At 38.2% G+C, this 18325-nt stretch overlaps 1 protein-coding gene across 1 annotated transcript; it reads right to left on the reverse strand.

Moving 5' to 3' along the window:
• Positions 1 to 5067: 5067 nt before the first annotated feature.
• On the reverse strand, positions 5068 to 16943 carry TMEM144 (transmembrane protein 144). The gene is made up of 11 exons (XM_009947867.2): positions 16771 to 16943; positions 15456 to 15578; positions 14960 to 15059; positions 14353 to 14433; positions 12373 to 12454; positions 11143 to 11216; positions 10149 to 10267; positions 9054 to 9173; positions 8474 to 8571; positions 6254 to 6307; positions 5068 to 5151 (listed from the first exon to the last, which is right to left on the reverse strand). The coding sequence occupies exons 1-11, from the start codon at positions 16907 to 16909 to the stop codon at positions 5068 to 5070; spliced, it is 1074 nt and encodes a 357-aa protein (XP_009946169.1). The 5' UTR covers positions 16910 to 16943.
• Between the last annotated feature and the right edge of the window lie 1382 nt (positions 16944 to 18325).

Raw genomic sequence — 18325 nt, forward strand, 5'->3', positions numbered from 1 at the left:
TCTTTGGTGCAATAAGAGGCACAAGAACTGTTCAGCATTTACTTTAAAGAGAAAATATATTTTAGATTTTAAAAATATGTTTTCTGATAAGCATGAAAAATGTTAAGAACCATCACTTCAGCTGTATCAGCTAAAATACAATGCTCCACAGTCACTATCTACCAGCATTATATGCAGCTGAAGGAAAGTAAAATCCATTAGTCATTCAGTAATTACAGAATACAGCATTAAACTTCAGTCTTCTATTTGAAAACAAGGTCAAAATGAAAAAAAAAAAAAAAAAAAGGACGACACTAATTGTTAGCATGCATTATCTTGGCTGTCATTTTATTTTCATGCCAGATGCAAGAGAACTCAAGGATCAGGTCAGACTAGTTGAACTAGCATTTAATCAACCTTGAATACTGGTTAAAAAGAAAATTATGATATAGATTAAATATAAAAATGTATATAGGGATAAAGTAATGCCAGTTTTCACTGTTTACATTTGAAGGCATGGGAATTAATGTATTTAAATTATTTTTCCAGATAACAATCATGCCCCCTGGAAGAAGGGTAGTAAGTCTCAGAAAATTAATCGAAATAAACACAGGAACACGAATAAACAGGTAAGGCAAATCTAAAAATGGTGACAGTGAGTTCCCTGGTTCCCAACACTGCACAAAAAAGTTACTTGGAAATTCCCTGTCTACCTATATTTAAAGACTAGTTTGCTGCTAAGTATTACCAGAGAAAAATTCCTAAAGCAAGCTCAAATATATTCTTAGAAGTTATTAAACAAACAAATATTTGAAGGTACAATTTTCTCCAAGATATGCAACTGTTCCACCTTGGTCCTACTCTTGTTTTTTCCTTCAATTATATATATATACATATATATATATATATATATATATATATATAAAAATTAACAACCACTCCCATCCACCCCCCTAAAAAAAAATAAAAATATTCTGGGTCAGTTCTTCCACTGATATAAAAACATGCTGATATAAACAGAGCCAAGATAATTTACATTAGCTGCAGAATTTTCTCTTATTAAACTCAGCTGCTGCCAGACTGTTTTGCATAAACAGCTCTATAAACAGAGAACTGTTAATCCAGCATTTTAGCACGAAAGAAGTACCAGTATTACCTCAAACCTGAAACTTCAAGAACAAGAAACTCTCAGAAGTGAGTGGAATAGCTATCCAATATATTCCAAGTGGGCATCATAAGAAAATATTTTGGAATAAATACATATTTAAACCATAAATTCTGATGAATTAACACAAGGGACTGTTCCCAGAAAAGAGCTGCAAGAGGTGATTTTTTTGTTCTTTTTTTTTTTTTTTTCCTTTTTCTGTTGGCAAGACAAGTCCCGTAGGATATCTGCTAAGAAAGCATTTAACAAAGGTCATACTTGAGCCTTCACGAACAAGAATTTTACTTAATGCCCTAGCAGTCAGCCATTAAGTTTGCACATCTGATAGCTTTACAACATAGACTGGAGAACTGCATCAAACCACTGATATTTACATGGCAATTGCTATGGTCAGGAGTCCAGTTTTTTGGTTTGTTTCAGAAAGCCAATGACCTTGTACAGAAACCAGGAAATGTAAAGGTGCTCCTGCCCTGGAAGACTGAACTGTTCCCTGTAATCACATCCAGCAGATGGATGCTGAGCCCATACCAGACACTAACCTAAGAGCATCCCTCAAGAGAGATGTAGAAGCTTCTTAGATAATATGAGAAAAGGCTCTTCAGTTAAAACAAACTGAAGCGCATGGTAACAGTTTAAACCTAAAGCCTAAATGCATCTCATCCGCCAAGATATGTCAGCTTCATTTTTTTGCACAACCAGCTCAAGCCAGAGCCAGACCTCTAATAAGCGATGGACGAACAGATTCAGTCTCATTACCCATTTTCACGTTTATCTTAAACCACAACAAATAACAAATGCAGCGAACAAAACAGAATCTGAACTAAGGCAAGTAAAACCAGGCACTGCCAGGACAAATTTTTCTACTACTTGCTAAACTATCATAACATTTCCACTACAACACCAGTAGCCAGCTTGTCCTGTCACTATAAGTTATAGGCTAAACATCTGAAAAACCAAAGATGTATTCACTCAGGATACTCACAGCACCAAACAAAACAAAGCTTCAAGGCTCTGCAGCAGTAGGCAAAGCCTAGGGCACCTCGCTGTAGTGTAGGATGGGAAACAGCTGGCCAAGGTTAGGGATGAACTAGCACCCACAGTGACTGGGCTTGAGCAATCCTGCTCGGTTATTCCTCACACACCTGGGTATACAAATTACCAAGCAGGGCTGGTGCACCCTGACCAGCAACTGCATGACAGCCCCTCTGCATTGACTCTTCGGTGAGTACCGTGGCTTGCCCAGCTGCGGAAGACCACCAGGAGATACCATTTTTCACACGCTTTTCCAGACTGAGGCATCAGTAATTCACTTACTATAAACTAGCGAAGAGCCTACCTCATTGAATACTGTAGACTCTATGTGCAGACTTTAACCAAATGTGGAAAGTGACCCACAGGTAGTAGGTAGGTCCTTCCCAAGCAATTGCATTGGTACATCAAAGTGGACGGGTGCTATAATCACACTATGTTTATAAATATTGTCTAGCATTGCAATTATTTTAGCAAAATAGTGAGTTACAAGACAAGTATCTTCGTCAGTACCTGTGTGGAAATAGGATAATCTGTAACTATTCAGCAATGACATTATAAAGTGCACAGCTCCCCTGTTCCTTCAGTCTTACTTAAACAGATCACACTCAGTGTTAACAGGGCTGCGAACAGTGACACAGGAGTAAGAACTGATACCAACTGGGAAATAACTGACATATTAAAGCATATCTGTAAAGTAGAGGAGCCTGAGAACACTGTTTTGGTTTTGCCAATTCTTTGTTTATCAGCAATTTTCTGGCATGGGGTATATTCCAGTTATCAATGTCCAATTTAATTAAAGTTATTTCAAAAACATGTGAACAAATTACTCTTCCTTATCTGAGTCAACAGAATATTGGCCAGGTAAGTAACAGTGAAGGATCTGTCAAGAAGAAATTGTGTCTGACCTGGATATTGGAAAGAAAACTGACTAGTTTTCTTTCCAGTATCAGCTACTGAGGTGGTACACATAACGTATCTTGACTTGAACAACTGTATCACATGTTACATAAAAGCTGGGAGAATGAAGTCTAAATAAAATCACTGTAAGGCAGAGGGAAATTGTACTCAAAAGAGTAATCGATTGTTCCCTGTCAGAGTGAAAAGTAGTATTATATTAGATTCCAAAAAGTAAGCAAAGGCCAGTATCATACAGCATTTTAATAAATTATTTACAATAATTAGAGAGTATGTTTATAAAATTTGCAGATGACATCTGGCTGGAAAAGCTGCCAACTTGGAGGACAGGGTTAACATACAGAGCAAAATTAGAGAAATGCCTTAAGGGGAAAAAGCCTGTCAGACACCAAGTTCTGACACCTGGGTAGGAATAAACAACACAGGATGGGTAAAAGCAGGCTGAGTAATAGTTCTAAGATCAAACCTGATAAGTAATAGACAAAGAAGGGTGGAAGGGAAAAATGAGAAATTATGATTGCAATCTGAACATGTTAACACTATCAAGCTGTGATGGCAAAAAGCGTCACACTTTGATGTGTAACGACGAACAGCACTTGCAAATTGGATGGGAAAAAAAATCAAAACCTTGCTGCTGCTGCTGCTCTTTGTTTTTGTTAAGACTGTAGTCTGACTGCCATGGCTAGCTTGTCCAGGCAGATCTAGTCCACTTAAGAGTTCAGAAAAGAGCAGGGTAAGTGATGAGCACATTACAAACAAGGGAAGTCTGGAGGAGCTGGGGTTGTCTAACATACTGAAGAAAAGACTAAGGGGAGGTTCAGACAACATGCTTTGCAGATATAAAGGTTAGCTGCCACGAGTAAGAAACAGTTTTCCATGTTAGTGGTGGTCATGGAACAGTGGACATAACATTCCTCATCAGGAATTTCCTTCAGATATTAGGGCTTTTAGCAGGACAGGTAGTTAGAAGCTGGCTAGTTTGCCTAAAAATGTTGTGAAACCTACTTCTTTTATTTATTTTTTTTAAGAAACAAGTTACGACAACAACTGTCAGCAGAGATTTACATATCGATGACCTTGCTCTGGGTAGAACAATGATTGGGTAGTTTCAGCACGATGTGTCAATGTAATAAATGCCATACGTAAATTTCAAGATCTGAATATGCTACATAGAAAACAAAAGTAAGTATTCAGAAAATGCCCAAAGTTATTTGGAAACAAAACTTTGAACCACACACTTAGCTCATATTGCAACACAGAAATGTAACATTTACTTGCAACCGAAATAAAAAAATCCAAACTTCCCCAACTATTCACATCCTGGTCCTGATCTCCACATAATGTTCTTGCAACCAAACAGTTTAGCAGCAAACACAAGTAATTTATTTTACAGCACCATATTTTTCTATTTTCCTTCAAAATTCTGAAGTGATTGGAAGATGTTTTTTATGTAAACTGATGACTTTAGAGAATACTTCTAAATAAAAACAATGCTTCACATCTTCATGTATATCAGTTCCATAAAGAATATTCCAAGATATATTTTATATTCAAGTCAGTAAAACACAACATTATGATAAAAGAAACCAGCTTGCAAACACATACAGAATTACAGACCAAGAATTAAAATCCCTTTATCCACCATCACAACAGTGAACTGCAATTTATGAGGACATGAAGTTTAGTACCTGAATCAGAACAAAAAAATAATTAGTAACTATAAAATCATTTAGCTTTATTTAATAAAATCCTTTCATATTCTCACTGTTCCAAGAAATGCAAAACCAAACATTTCTGGATTTTCTTTCATGCCAAATAGAAACATTTAGCAAAGGTTTTCTTCTTCACTTGCCTGAAGCAAGTTAGGGTAAATGTTGGACACACATTTTGAATATTATGTATGTATTGTGATACACCATTATTGTCTTTCTGATTATATTAAACAGTAGCACCATCTACTGGTCCAGAAGATCCTTTCAAACTTTAGAAAAAGCTGTGGAGAGTGATCCAGCCAAAATGATGCAAAATGCTACTGAGAGTAACACGTAGTTTTTCAGTCCCTGGATAAGCAAAGGAGAGAAAAATAAAAATATCATGTTGTCATAATACACACCACAAAAACAAGTAAAATAAAGAACTAGGGTTTCATTTTATGACGAAATTAATAAATCCATTACATGAAATGGTAAATTTTATACCATTTTACTTCATATAATGCTTGTAAACTGTTTGAACAGCAAATCTGTTAATATCAGTAATCTGTGATGCCATGCACTTAGCAAAATATTCACAAAATTAATTCAGCATTTTTAAAAGCATTTTAAAAGCCCTTTGTCTATGTTCAGATTATTTTTAAGCAGTAAGCACTTTTGCAGAGACTATTCTAAAATGGATGAAAGACTTGGTGAGTCACAAAGATTTGGATAATGAACGTGATGGTCTTCTGGCGTGGTTCAACATTAATCTGCAGTGGGAGGGAGAGAGAACTTCTAGTTCCTGATCCAAGGATGCCGAACGCATTTTACACAGTCACCAAAAATATCGGGAAAGATGATCTCCTGTGGCAAATTAGGTACCTATGGATCCTGGACAGATTAGCTGGAACCTGAGGATTACACTGCTAGCGTTCAACGCTTCAAATTCCACTAGAAAAATAATTTCTCCATATATGTTAACATCCAGTAGAGTAAACGAGCCTGTTCTAGGCCATCACTGCCATATCTGTTTAGGAACTCTGCACTACACTGTAATTAGCAAGGCCAACTAACCTCTGTCTCACTGTTTGGTCCTTCGGTGAATCCGACCCTAAAAGTCTAACCTACTTGTCTATGTCATTAGGACAACTGCTCATTCCCCTGCCCCCACTGAAAAACTGGCTCAAAAAAAGACCATTTTCAGGCTGTGCTTGGTATACCGCCTCCTGGCCCTCCTACAGTCTTCATTAGTCCCACTGCTGCTCATACAGTTACGAAATTCAAATCTTCACTCCTGTAAAAATTGTTCACAGATCTTCATCTTTCTTTGAAAACTTATTATTGCATATGACTTCCAGCTTCATAATGCAATACTTGTAAGGAGGACAAAGCCAAGAGATACAGCTGTATACCAAGTCATGCTGTTCCTAGAGCAAGAGAGACTAGGTAAGAGACCTAAAAAGATTACCTTAATTTCTTTAAATACAAGGACTCCCCACATTGCAGCAACAAGGCCAGGACCCTAAAGAATAAGATTCATTTGAACATTACAGCATTTCATTAAAATTCTCATTATTGTTCTCAGGGTGGTTGAATTTTGTCTGGGTAACAGATCTAGGCCTTTCCATTCCATACAATCACAGCACTCATGGCAAAAGCATAAACATCACTGAAATCTTTACAGAGTTAGACACAATAAAAACTTCAAAAAGGGCTAAAGAGGCAAGAGACTGTTTTTTTGAGAAAGCACAACTTCTTTCTAAATTACACAGTGAAATCTGCACTGGCTGTTATATATTCCTTTGGTAGGCTCCCAATAACATGCCTCACTTTAGTCCAGACTACAGTCCACAATATTATCACATTTCAGAGGACTATTCAGGCTTATTGGCAGCTACCATGGATATTCCTAACATTTCCTTTATTAGCATGACATATTAGTCAGACAAAAGTTTGATTTTATTGCTTAGTATGGTATCAATAGACTGGAACATAAATGTTTTTCCTGTACAGCAGGGATCTGGACAAAGCACAAAGCCAGTCGGATAGACAGGTCAGGATTCTAACCTACTGATTATCTGTGATGTTGTACAGATTTGCCAGCTAACAGCAAACAGTGATACACAATGATAATTTCCAGGCACTCCTGGTAATATAGTTTTCCCCCTGTGGGAGCAATGATCTGAATTTTCATGGCAGATGAGAAATTATCTGAACAAGAAGCAAAATCTGGCTCTGTTAAAGCTTCCCGTTAGAGCTGCTCTCAGAAACACTTGACAGATGTCTGGACAGTGACCTTCCTCTCTCCATCTTCAGTACAGCTGATAGGACAAAGATTTAGGCCAGCAGGAAACAGTGTCTCAGGCCAGATGTATTTGTGGGTGCTGCTTCCCAGTGAAATTGCCAACTACTATTTGAATAATAGCTAAGGTGTTACTTCACTTTCTAGGTAATGCACACTGCAAGAGGAATGCATTTGAAAAATTAAACAAATTGTTAAAGGGATGTGATGAATAGATGTCTGAAATTCTCTCTACGATGAAATAAAGCAGCAGTTCTGAACCCGTGGTCCAGACAGGCAGGCAGTTTCTCATCAGTGCTGTCCTTAAATTTTTCATTTCGCGATTTTATATCCTTGCCCTTTAGGCACACTGATAACCAAGCTACCAAAACTGCTTTCCATTAATCCTTCAATTTTGAGTCTAGGACAACTCTCCATGGCCAACTCTCCGCGGGGACAACTCTCTGGGTTGGCAGATTCCACCAGTCCTCCCGGCCGCACAGCGAACTCCACAAAGCCCGCGAACACCGGTGGGGGCTCTGCCTGGCGCCACAGGGAGCCCCGAGCCCCTGGCAGTGAGCGGCCTCTCCCGGGGCGCAGAGGTGGGACCTGCGGGGAGGCACACGGGCAAGCGGAGAAGCAGCGGGGGGAGCAGTTCTGTGCAGCGGTGGGGGCGCAGAAGCCGTCTGCCTGAGCACTGCCTGGCGGGAGAGCCTGCAGTTTTGTTGGCCTTGGCTTGGGGTTTCCCACACCCCTCCCTTTTTTTTTTGTGGGGGGTGTGTGTGTGTGTTGTTTTTTCAAACTGAGGGACTTATGGGCATGGTGTCCCACCACACCAGCATCCTCCTCAGCTCCAGGCAGTTGGGAATACAGGAAGCCAGCAGTCCCTGCCGTGGCAGCGCTGCTTCGCCACCTGCACAACACGCACGGCAGTACCAGCGCCACATATACACCAGCAGAAACGGGTGCAAGACAGCTCAGCTTGGCAGGGCTGAGGCAGACAGCTTTCCTGCCAGGCCCAGAGCTGCTGCCCCCACTGCTTCCCCCCAGCCTGCGCACCTCCTCTTCCTCCTCCTCCCCCACCTAATGTAAGGTATACTGCAGGCATGGCAGGAACTGGGAGGACTGGTGCGGCGCCACGTGTCGGGGAGGACCAGCAGAATCTGCTGACTCATGCACAGGTGTCCCCACGCAGACTTGTCCCATTCCATTGACCAAGATGGTGCTTGTCAGTCACGTGTGTTCCTAAAAAACCAAAGGCTAGCACAGACTAGCAGAAAAGGCAATGCATATTCTTGACTAAAATGCTCTAGGCACGTCATAATTTCAATTTAATTCCACAAATGGGAAGGGAAAAACCCCGTCACTTTTAATTCTAGTCACAGTTTTTATTTTTTATGTACTTACTGCAGTAATTATTGGAAAGCTGACCACAGCACTGAGATAGTGATTGGCTATGAACCAGCAGCAATTGGCTATTGCCCAAAGCACACCAGAAACAAACCCTAGAAAAATAAATCCCAATCAAAAACACGCACAGCAAGCTATAGACAGCAATTTCTGGAACATTTATATTTATAGCACAATACAGAAATTGTATGTATGTATTTTAGTATGTTAACTACTTCAACAAGCTGGATCTGATAATGTAAACCAAAGCTCAAGGGATAAAATCAGCCATTCCAACTGAAGTAGCACATTAATTAAAGTTCACAATTTTCTGGGCTATGTGCTCTCCACTCTGGCAGAGTCAGTTTTTGAAAATCTGCCATGCAAAATGTCATTTTGTTCTAGATTAGAATGAAATTTATCACTGTTTCCTAACCTTAATTAATTAACCTAATAGGAGTGATCTTTCAAAAGAGAAAAAGTCAAATTAAGAGACTTGAAAGGCGAACTACAATTCCAACACATAGCTTGAACTAATTACTGTAAAACGGTCAGAAGTAGTAACTGAAATGAATTGCTAATTTAAAAACAGTCATACCTGGCAATATGGCTTGGGGATAAACATTAGGTTTATTTTTCCTAACTGCACAGTAGATCAAAAAGTAGATAGTACTTGTAAGAAATATTCCACTGAAGTGTGCAAAAACATAATCTAAATCTGAAAGCAAAATTACAAAACAATATTAGTCTAAAACATAAGTTATTAGTTTTAACTAAATTTATTTCACTGATAGCATCCACATAGACAAAAACATGTAAGGTGCTACTACTAACAACTCAAATTCAATTGTAATTGTGACAAATACAGCTGCCAGTCTGACTGTGAATGTATCCCGTTGATCGCATGTATATTAAACATGAATTAACTGCTGTGTTGATGCCATTTCTGCAAGTTATTTTCAGAACTCTATTACTCAGACTACTGAATTAATTGATGAAAACCTTAAAAAACCCCTCAGGTGAGACTACAAAACTGGGGCGGGGATTTTACAGAATTACATCTCTCCTGACCATCTACGTTTGTGTTCCTGTATATAGCCTTGTTTCTTTTCTGTACATTTAAGGGCAAGACATGGACTGTGCTGTGTAAGCTACACACAGCACAGTTTTGTCCTTTTTTTATCTTGAAGAATGTGTCTCAATTTTGACCACTACATTACATGGTAGCTTACATTAAAGGTTTCAATTTCAAAAACTGTAAGGTTTTAATTACTTATGTACTTATGTATCTCTTCTGCTCATCAGTTATGATCATCCTTCTCCTCCTCCTTTACTGGTGTACTAATGTAGCAATTGGTACAGCTTGTGCCCTTGTTCACCTCATGTTCCAGACATACGAACTTTGTATTTTGAGAGTACTAGTTTTTAATGCCTTCTGAAACATAAGTATGAGTTAAGTATGGTACCCCTTTGGGCTGCTTCTCACTGTTTTTTCAATGGTGTAATTCACCTCTGAGAAAAAAGGAGTGCTAGCACTATACTATAATTATGACAATATATAACCTAGTACAGGACTGGTAAATTGTCACGGTATATTTTCAGGCATATCAAGAATTTCACTCTATGCCTTTACAAAAGCAGGAGAACACAATATACTGATGAAGTAAAGCAGAAGTGATCTATTAGCTTTTACCAAATTGACTTGCTCCTGCATATATAGTTTCATTTCTTCTTCCATGGTCCTTGATGTAAAGTACTGGTACAAAACTGGAACCATAGAGTATTCCAGCTACTACAGCCAGGCTGCATCCTCTTTAAAAAGAGCAAAGCCAGAGAAAATAGCCTAGTGTTAATTAGGGAAGTAGACAATGCACTTAAGGCAAGTCCAGTATTGCAGATAAAGACTGCATAGCGTACGAAAATTGCTAGCAACACTATAAAAATAATACATTTTAGCACATTTTTATTTTCTAGAGTAGAAATGGTCCAACATAGTAACTTAGTTTTCCTATACTTTGTGGCCAAGTAACAGACAATTCCTGCCCCAAGAGCCTGCAGTCTACATTAATGACAAGGCTTTTTTCGAATTTCCTAAAAGCAGAGCTAGGAGAAAATGAACAAACATGCAATTAAAATGCTCCCACCCTCAGCTTCACTGTTGCAGTCTATGTATTCTTTGTAACTATTCTCAGGTTCATTGCCTCTTTAGTTCCCTTCTCCACCTCCAGATCACTGTGTTCTTGGCTGTCTCCACTCCCCACACTGGCCCCTTGGTAGCTGCTGCTTCCACTTTGGAGCACTTCAGTATTCACTTGGAAACGATACCTGGAAGCCTGCATTAGTACAGGCTCCTCCTATGCTGGAGTGCCAATCAACCAGGTGATAAAAACAGCTCTGTAATTACTTAGTTGCTATTTGCCTTACCATATGTTCTTCTTTTGTAGTAGTAACTAAAACTTAATTGGTAATGTAAAGCGCACACGACAATGCAAAGGAAATAATCGGATTAGTTGTGCAGGTATTCATACACAGATATCCACGCTACGCTAGTACTTTAAAACCTGTTATTTATTAGTGCATGACTGTGCTAGGAAAACCACAGGACACAAATTCTGCTTTTACCCTCTGTTCAACTACTTTCTCTGGCTACCTGGCCTGCACCAGTAAAAGAACTGTTAATAACTTGCATAAGTCTCTTCTTTGCTGGAGAAAGTCTGTCCACCCATGAGTCATCAGAGTTATCTTCAGAAACATTAATAGACTGCAAAAAACCAAGAGTTTTCACGCAAGTTTAGTTTAGGGTTTTTTTTTTAAATCTCAAACATTGAATTAAACAGCACAGTTTTGTTCTAAGAAAATAAAATGAAAATGAGAGGAGAAACAAAAAGAATTTACAGAAATACTCTGAAGAAAGTAGAAATTTTTTTTTAATAAAAGCAACTAATAATTGGATCTACCTACCTTGAAGTTTACAAGTACGAGATTGGATATGGACTTTGGGTTTACTGCATAACAGAGCACCCACTAGCATTTTTTTTTTTTTTTTTTTAATCTGCATGTAGGTAGATCTGATTTTCAGAACTTGTCCTTCCTTAAATTTGATGAATGATTTAATCGATAGATTTTATTGATGTGGTTTTGCCTTTTGTTGATAGCTCTAGTGTTACTATGAGAATATTAGGTCTATTTGCAAACAGAGAAATTAAAACCCCTGTCTGCAGCACAAACAAATTGCAACGTCCCTTTATTCTAATCCTGCAATCAGATTGTCTTCTGTGATTTTGTCTGGTAGACTGGAATCTCTAGTGAGCATTAGCACAGCTAGAAAATTCTGAGGGGGTCTCCGATCAGGTAGCAACTGAGCACTGACTTACAAGAATAAGGTACAATGGTAGTAGGAGCCTATTGTTCTCCAGCTTTTGTTGCATACATTGGGCTCCTGAAGGAGCAACAGCCAGTCTGGCACCCCTCATTGGCCTCCAACCTGTGCCACAGCTGATGCTGAGAATCAGCGACCCTTCAGAGTCTCCTGGCTCTGTAACATGTCAAAAAATCTGGTGGATAAGTTATACACCATTGCCTTTCACCTAAGTTTTAATTAGAATTGCTTCTTCTTCTCAGATAGGAAAGTAACACACTCTGTCTTTTATATAATAAATCTCTGTCATAATGAAAAAAGACTTCTAAGTCATTTAAAGCTGACAACAGGGAAAGAACACTTGGGAAAACCTTTTCTGTTGCTCACATTCCACTGGATATACAAGATCCACAAACTAAACACAATCAATGCATATTTACATAGTTTTATGAAGTCTACCACAGATCCTAGCAAATATGGTTAACATTAAGCAACTTTTTTTGTTTTTAAATGGATATGTACTTTCACTGCTGTAAAAAAACAACTGTAGAATACTTACACTTTCTCTCAGTAAAGGCGTGCTTTCTAATGAAGTAGAAGAACTCTGGACTTCAGTTTTTATAAAAAGAAATATGACAGCACTCAGAAGAGAAAAATACACCAATAAATACCATGTCAGCTCATAAGGATGTAACATTTAAGTGTCCAGAGACAAAAGTTATATTTGGAGGCATATTTATTTTCATTATGGCCCTAGAGTCACTTCAACATATTTTTAAAATACAATTGCTTTTAACAGTCTTAAACAAGTGAAAGTAAGTAAAGCAATTAGTCTTTGTATGACTTTATAGATCTCTCTTCTATGTAATGGGATTGAAATGTCTCCTTTTTACAGTGTGTAGTTACAACCACATGTTAACAACAGTTGCTTTAGTTAACTGTACCCTTTTGTACTAAACCACACATACAATGGAACATCTGCATGAAAAGTCTATATGGAACAGCTTAAAGCTGCACAGAGTTGACTCTGGGCTCCAGGAAAAAAAACTAATTTTCAGTCTTCTATCACATGTGAGTGAGGGAATACTGGTCCTACAGGGCCTCACGCATACGTGCAAGGAGAAGGGGTATTGCTCAGTCGTGGTGCAGTGCACTAAGTGAATAAAATGAAGAAGAAAGGATACGTCCAGCTCCTGGAAATCAGGTAAACACATGTAACCGGAACTGGCAGGATCTGGGTTTTATTTTTATGAAAGATATTTTAATGATTTAGGAATTCCTCCTCATAACTGTAAACAGAACATCTCTGTTTGAAGTACAATTCATCTCCTACTGAAGGAATAAGGACAGACATACAAGGACATCAGCTTCCTCCAGAGGGACTACGCAAACATATACAGGTTCCACAGAGGAGGCTAAAATGAAATACATGCTTTTGAGCTCTGCAGAGCAACATACACGGGCTTTGTGCAGCTTGTCAGGAAAACATGTTTGGTCACCACCTTTTTCCCTGTTGATCACTTCTCCATGATATTTCAGCAACAGGCAGGAAGCAGGTGGTGAGGTGAATGAATTCATCAGTCAGAAATAGCAGTACTGCTACTATTTTGTGAGTACCTCACAAAATCATGTGCTACATGTAACAGCAACGGGTGAAAAGCTGCGGACTCTTAGGAAAGAGGAAGAGTGGAAGCAAAATTCATGAATCTAAGGCAGCAGGTCCCTCCTAGTAATCAAGAATGGCCCCATCATCTCCATGTTCTTAACACCCTTCTTTTCCTAAAGGCATCATGTGCATCTGCTGCTTAGCATGCTTATGGCAAGCCTACTGCCCCTGGGATTTAGGACCACCATTGAGTTCCTAGAAAGGCCTTCCTGGCCACCCAGTTGGAAAGCAAGAGCACTGCTACGTAACAAAGACCTTCTGTGTTTGGATGAAAATGTACACTCATACAAATAATAAACAAAAAATAAGCATAGAAGTCCTGAAGATCCCAAAGGAAGTCACTGTTGGGGAGTTGTAAGTGCGGCTTAAGAGATACAAGACAGGTAACCACTAAGGATAAGAGCTAATGTAAAGTCTCTGGCTTTTCATGGACCCCAAAGGATCTGGGAAGAGGTCCTATGGCATACTCTACAGTTAAGAGGAAGACTTTGTACCTCTGACCGAGTGAAGTCAGATTGAAAATCTCACTAAGGTTTTCTCACCAAGGTTCTTCTAGTCAGTTTTTCCTCTCTCATAAAATTTGAATAACCTAGCTACGGAGAGAAATTCAGTGCATCACTGCTCTGCCTTGAACATCCCTACCAGCATAAAAATACATTTCTGTGTTTACGAATCACAACTGTACTGAGTATCACGTAGGTTTCTATTCTGAAACACAACACTGACCAGCTGGGTATGGATAGTTCATGAATGCTGCAGTAAATCAATTTGCAAAAAATACTTCAATACACTTGCTCCCCAGTTAAATTATCCCTGTGGTTACTAAATATATATTTTACGTTACAGAAATTTATTTTAAGAATAAATTTTTACCTTAAAAGTGAAAGTCCAGCTCCAATATAATTTAAGACTGGTCTTGATACCTCTTCTGGGTCAATTCCAAACCAACCAAACCTGGAATATTCAACCAGTTTCAGTTAGTTGCACTGACCGCATACAAATAGTCAAATTATAACCCAGTCTTGTAAATCTTTACTCATGTAAATAAAGTTTATATTTGCAATATTGGGTTGGTGCTTCAGCTGGCTTGCAAAAAGCTACATCTACCTTACAAACCTAATCTTTAAAGTAATTTAATTTACACTGATTTTTTTAAATCTGGGTATTTAAAAATTGAAGTTAATTTAAATTATTTTATCAGCTCATGCTGTAGAAGAAAAATATAGTGTACTGTACTGTAACAAATACATTATTTATTCACCCAATTATGTTAATGAACATCACTGGGCATTCTTCTTCCTACTGAGACAGAGGAAACACAAAAAGATAAAATAATTAACCTGAGTACTTTCCACTGAGAGGGAACAAGATCTTATATATATGATAAATCCTCTTTATTGGTGATAAGAGTTTTCACTGCAGTTATTAACGAAGAATTGGCAACATTAATTATGTAAACTTGAGACTTAAACATACTCACCTTGAACTTGCCCAACCTGTTAGCAAATTAAACGAAGCCCATATCAAAAGACCAAGAGCTAAGCCAATAGTTTTAACAATAGGGACAACTGTAACATTGCCTGAAATATAAAACACAAAATTAAAATCAGTTAAAAACTAGACTGTGATCTTGTATATTTTTGCTTTAGATTCTGTGACTGTTCAGAAGGCAAAGAAATTTAGGCAAGTACAAGGTGGTAGGAAATAGTGTTTTTTAAAAATAAATACATTAAACACAGGCTTTTCCTCAATCCCATTTTAAAAGTTATTTTTGGTGTGAATTTGCTGCTTATAAAATAAGCATAATAAAATAATATTTGCTATAAGATACAGCTCCATTAATACCAAGACTTTAAAAAGCCAAGTAACTACCAAATAACTAGTACCTTACATATGGAAAAGTTTTTATCACTGTGTTTTCTATGAAGAGTTAGGACTACTTTGTGATTCAAGAAATAGAATCTCTTTATCCTTACCTGTAGCCCACACAAAACCTCCAACCATAGCCAGAGGCCAAAACCGGGGGCAATTCTGGATTAAATTGACCACCAAAGAAACTATCCATATGGAGGCACAGAGAATCCATTGGAAGAACATGCCTATGGAAAAATCAAATGCATAAAACAGAGAACTTGTAGAATACTGCGTGTACGAACCTCTTAACACATACTATGTGTTAGACAAAACAGTACAGAAAAAATTGAAAGGTGGCCACCTCCTTTGTGAATTTCAGGGAATCACGTTACAATATATTCAAAAGACGTATTTTAGAGTATGGTGTTATAATTCTGTCAACCTTTTCCTCACTGTGCATTCTTCATATGCAGCTGCAAAGGATACTTTGCTGGACAAAGTTTACACAAGTCCTGATTCTCGGACACATGAAAATTTTGACAAAGAGGATATCAAGTTACTGCAAACTTCTCCCACCACCCTAGTAGCAGCTAACACAGACGACTGTACAAGACAAAGCAAAACTCCTGCAAAGCTCAGGGCTCAGACTTTTCCAATAGTCTGGGACACTGAGGATGATAAAAACTTTGGGCAGATCTCTTCTACCTTTGTCCCTTCTCTAAGGGTCAACTAGGCAGACCAGTTAAATTTATGCCAGCTGAACTAAGATTTTTGCTTTAAAGTCTAGCCTTGTCTTGCTAGGACCATATTTGGCACAAAGAAGAGGGAGGTTATATCCAGCCTGTAATGCAGATACTATCATTGCAGTACCATAAAGGCAGATTTATTCATCTAGGGATCTGGTAACTGACTATGCCTCATATAAACATGCAGATACAACATGAACCTAGTACAATAAAGTGATAAAATTCCAAGTAGGAAATAGAAGTGATTGTTTCCTCTTACTGAGTCACCAGATAAAAAGTATTAAAATTTCAAATTTTGATTGTTTTTGCTAGGTCCACAATTGAAAGTCAATACTCCAAAGTACAACAACTTTTACAGTATAAATAACACTGTATGTATTTGAGAATCCTCACAAGGGTAGAAGAAAGGACATTTCACTTCCCATTGTGAAATGCTCATGAAATGCACACCATCACTGTTAAAGTGCACAACAACACATAAAAAGGCTCTTCTAAAGTTTTGCCACATCCTGAACCAGGACATTATTGTTTTATACCCTAACATTAGCAAAGAAAATTAAAACATGTTCTATAGATTAAGGCTGTGATGATATTTATAACTCTAGCTAGAGAAACTCTCATATTTGGTGGTAAAATACTATTCCTATTAGCAAAAATACCAAAACCAACAGAAGAATATAAATAAGTTTACCATCACCAGTATCAAATTTCTTAACAGGCACAAAGTTTGTCCCAAACAGAAAGACAGCTACTGTGGAAGATGTAAAGCCAACAGCCAGATCTGTTCCATTGCTGACGTTAAAGGCACTGTAAGCTTTCCCGATATTCATCTTTGTTCTGAAGGTTCCTCTTTGTCGAATTGTTTTGCTGCGGGTCCTGACAGATACTGAAATCAGAGAATTAAACATGTGGAGTACTACTTAACACCGACCTAGCTCAGAGAGCTGAAACTTAAAAGGACCCTACTTATCAATCTCAAAAGCTTGAAAGAACTGCAAAGTATACTGTAGAATCCCATGAAAAGCTGCCATAAAACGTGAATGAAGTAACAAAAACAGATGCACCAAAAAAAAAAAAAAATCACTCTTGTGTGTTTCATAATCAGCTTCAGAGAAAAGCATGTCTGAAATCAAACCACACGAACGTCGAGATACACTCAATGGTTATGAGGACTTGAATCTGCGAGGCCTATGGGAAGCTCTCATGCTTGAGGGAGATGCTCTATCAGAATATTCCTTACTCCTGCTAGCCAAAGGGGGGTCACACTCGGGTGTAAAAAAGCAGGGGTTAGACAAAATCTTAACTGGCAGAAGAAGAACTTCCAGCTCCACTGCCTAGAAGTCAAGAACAGACGTAGAGATTCTATAGATGCCACAGTGGGATCAATATAGAACCGCAAGGTAACCACAGAGAGTGCTCTAGCTGATGTAAGACATGCATAAAGGTTCTTCTTTTCTGTGGGGAGCAAAGGGAGAAGTAGCTGCCTCTAAAATTTCTTCGATCATTCCATGTAATTATAAGAAAGGCAAAGATATTTTTTTAATCCTGTACTACCCCCTCCCCCCTTTTTTTTTTTTGTAAGTGGGAGATTCATCTTGAGGTTACCCTCAACTGAAGTACCACATATATACTTTTGATATAGTTCATGACTCTGACAGAAAAGGCGACTTTGAGGACAACTATAATAACATGACCTTTGCACATGTAATCTGAACACCACACTTAGAAGACTACATATAAGAAAAGGGTTTGGAAATGTAACTTCAAATGGCAACAGCATACTTAATATGCAGCGAGTATAAAGAGGGACATTTATAGAGATACACACGCAATCCTGTTGTTGAAGTAATGCTATTTATACTGAATCAAATGACATACTAATGCAGTTTGACATTCTCCAGTGTAGGTGGACTACCTACTGCCTAGAGGAAAAAAGCTGAAATAGGATGGTGGAAATTTTGCCAAGTCTTGTAAGGGGTGCTGTGATTATACTCTCTGCAAAAGGAAGAGCTGAGCTGCTGCACATTCTTTCACCTTATTTTACCCTCCAGTCCTACCTTCTCTGGAGTCCTTAGGACACTGAGAACTGCATCTGCTGAGGTTGTGCTTTTACCTACAGCTTCAGCAGGGCCAGGAGTGTCAGATGAAATTAATTATTTGCATTAGCAGGCAAAAAGTTCAATCCCACAACTAATATAACCACTTAGTTTCTATACTGACATCTTTCAAGGGGAAAAAATCATATT

Source organism: Leptosomus discolor, chromosome 4, assembly GCF_034619465.1.
Source record: "Leptosomus discolor isolate bLepDis1 chromosome 4, bLepDis1.hap2, whole genome shotgun sequence".
NCBI lineage: Eukaryota > Metazoa > Chordata > Aves > Leptosomiformes > Leptosomidae > Leptosomus > Leptosomus discolor.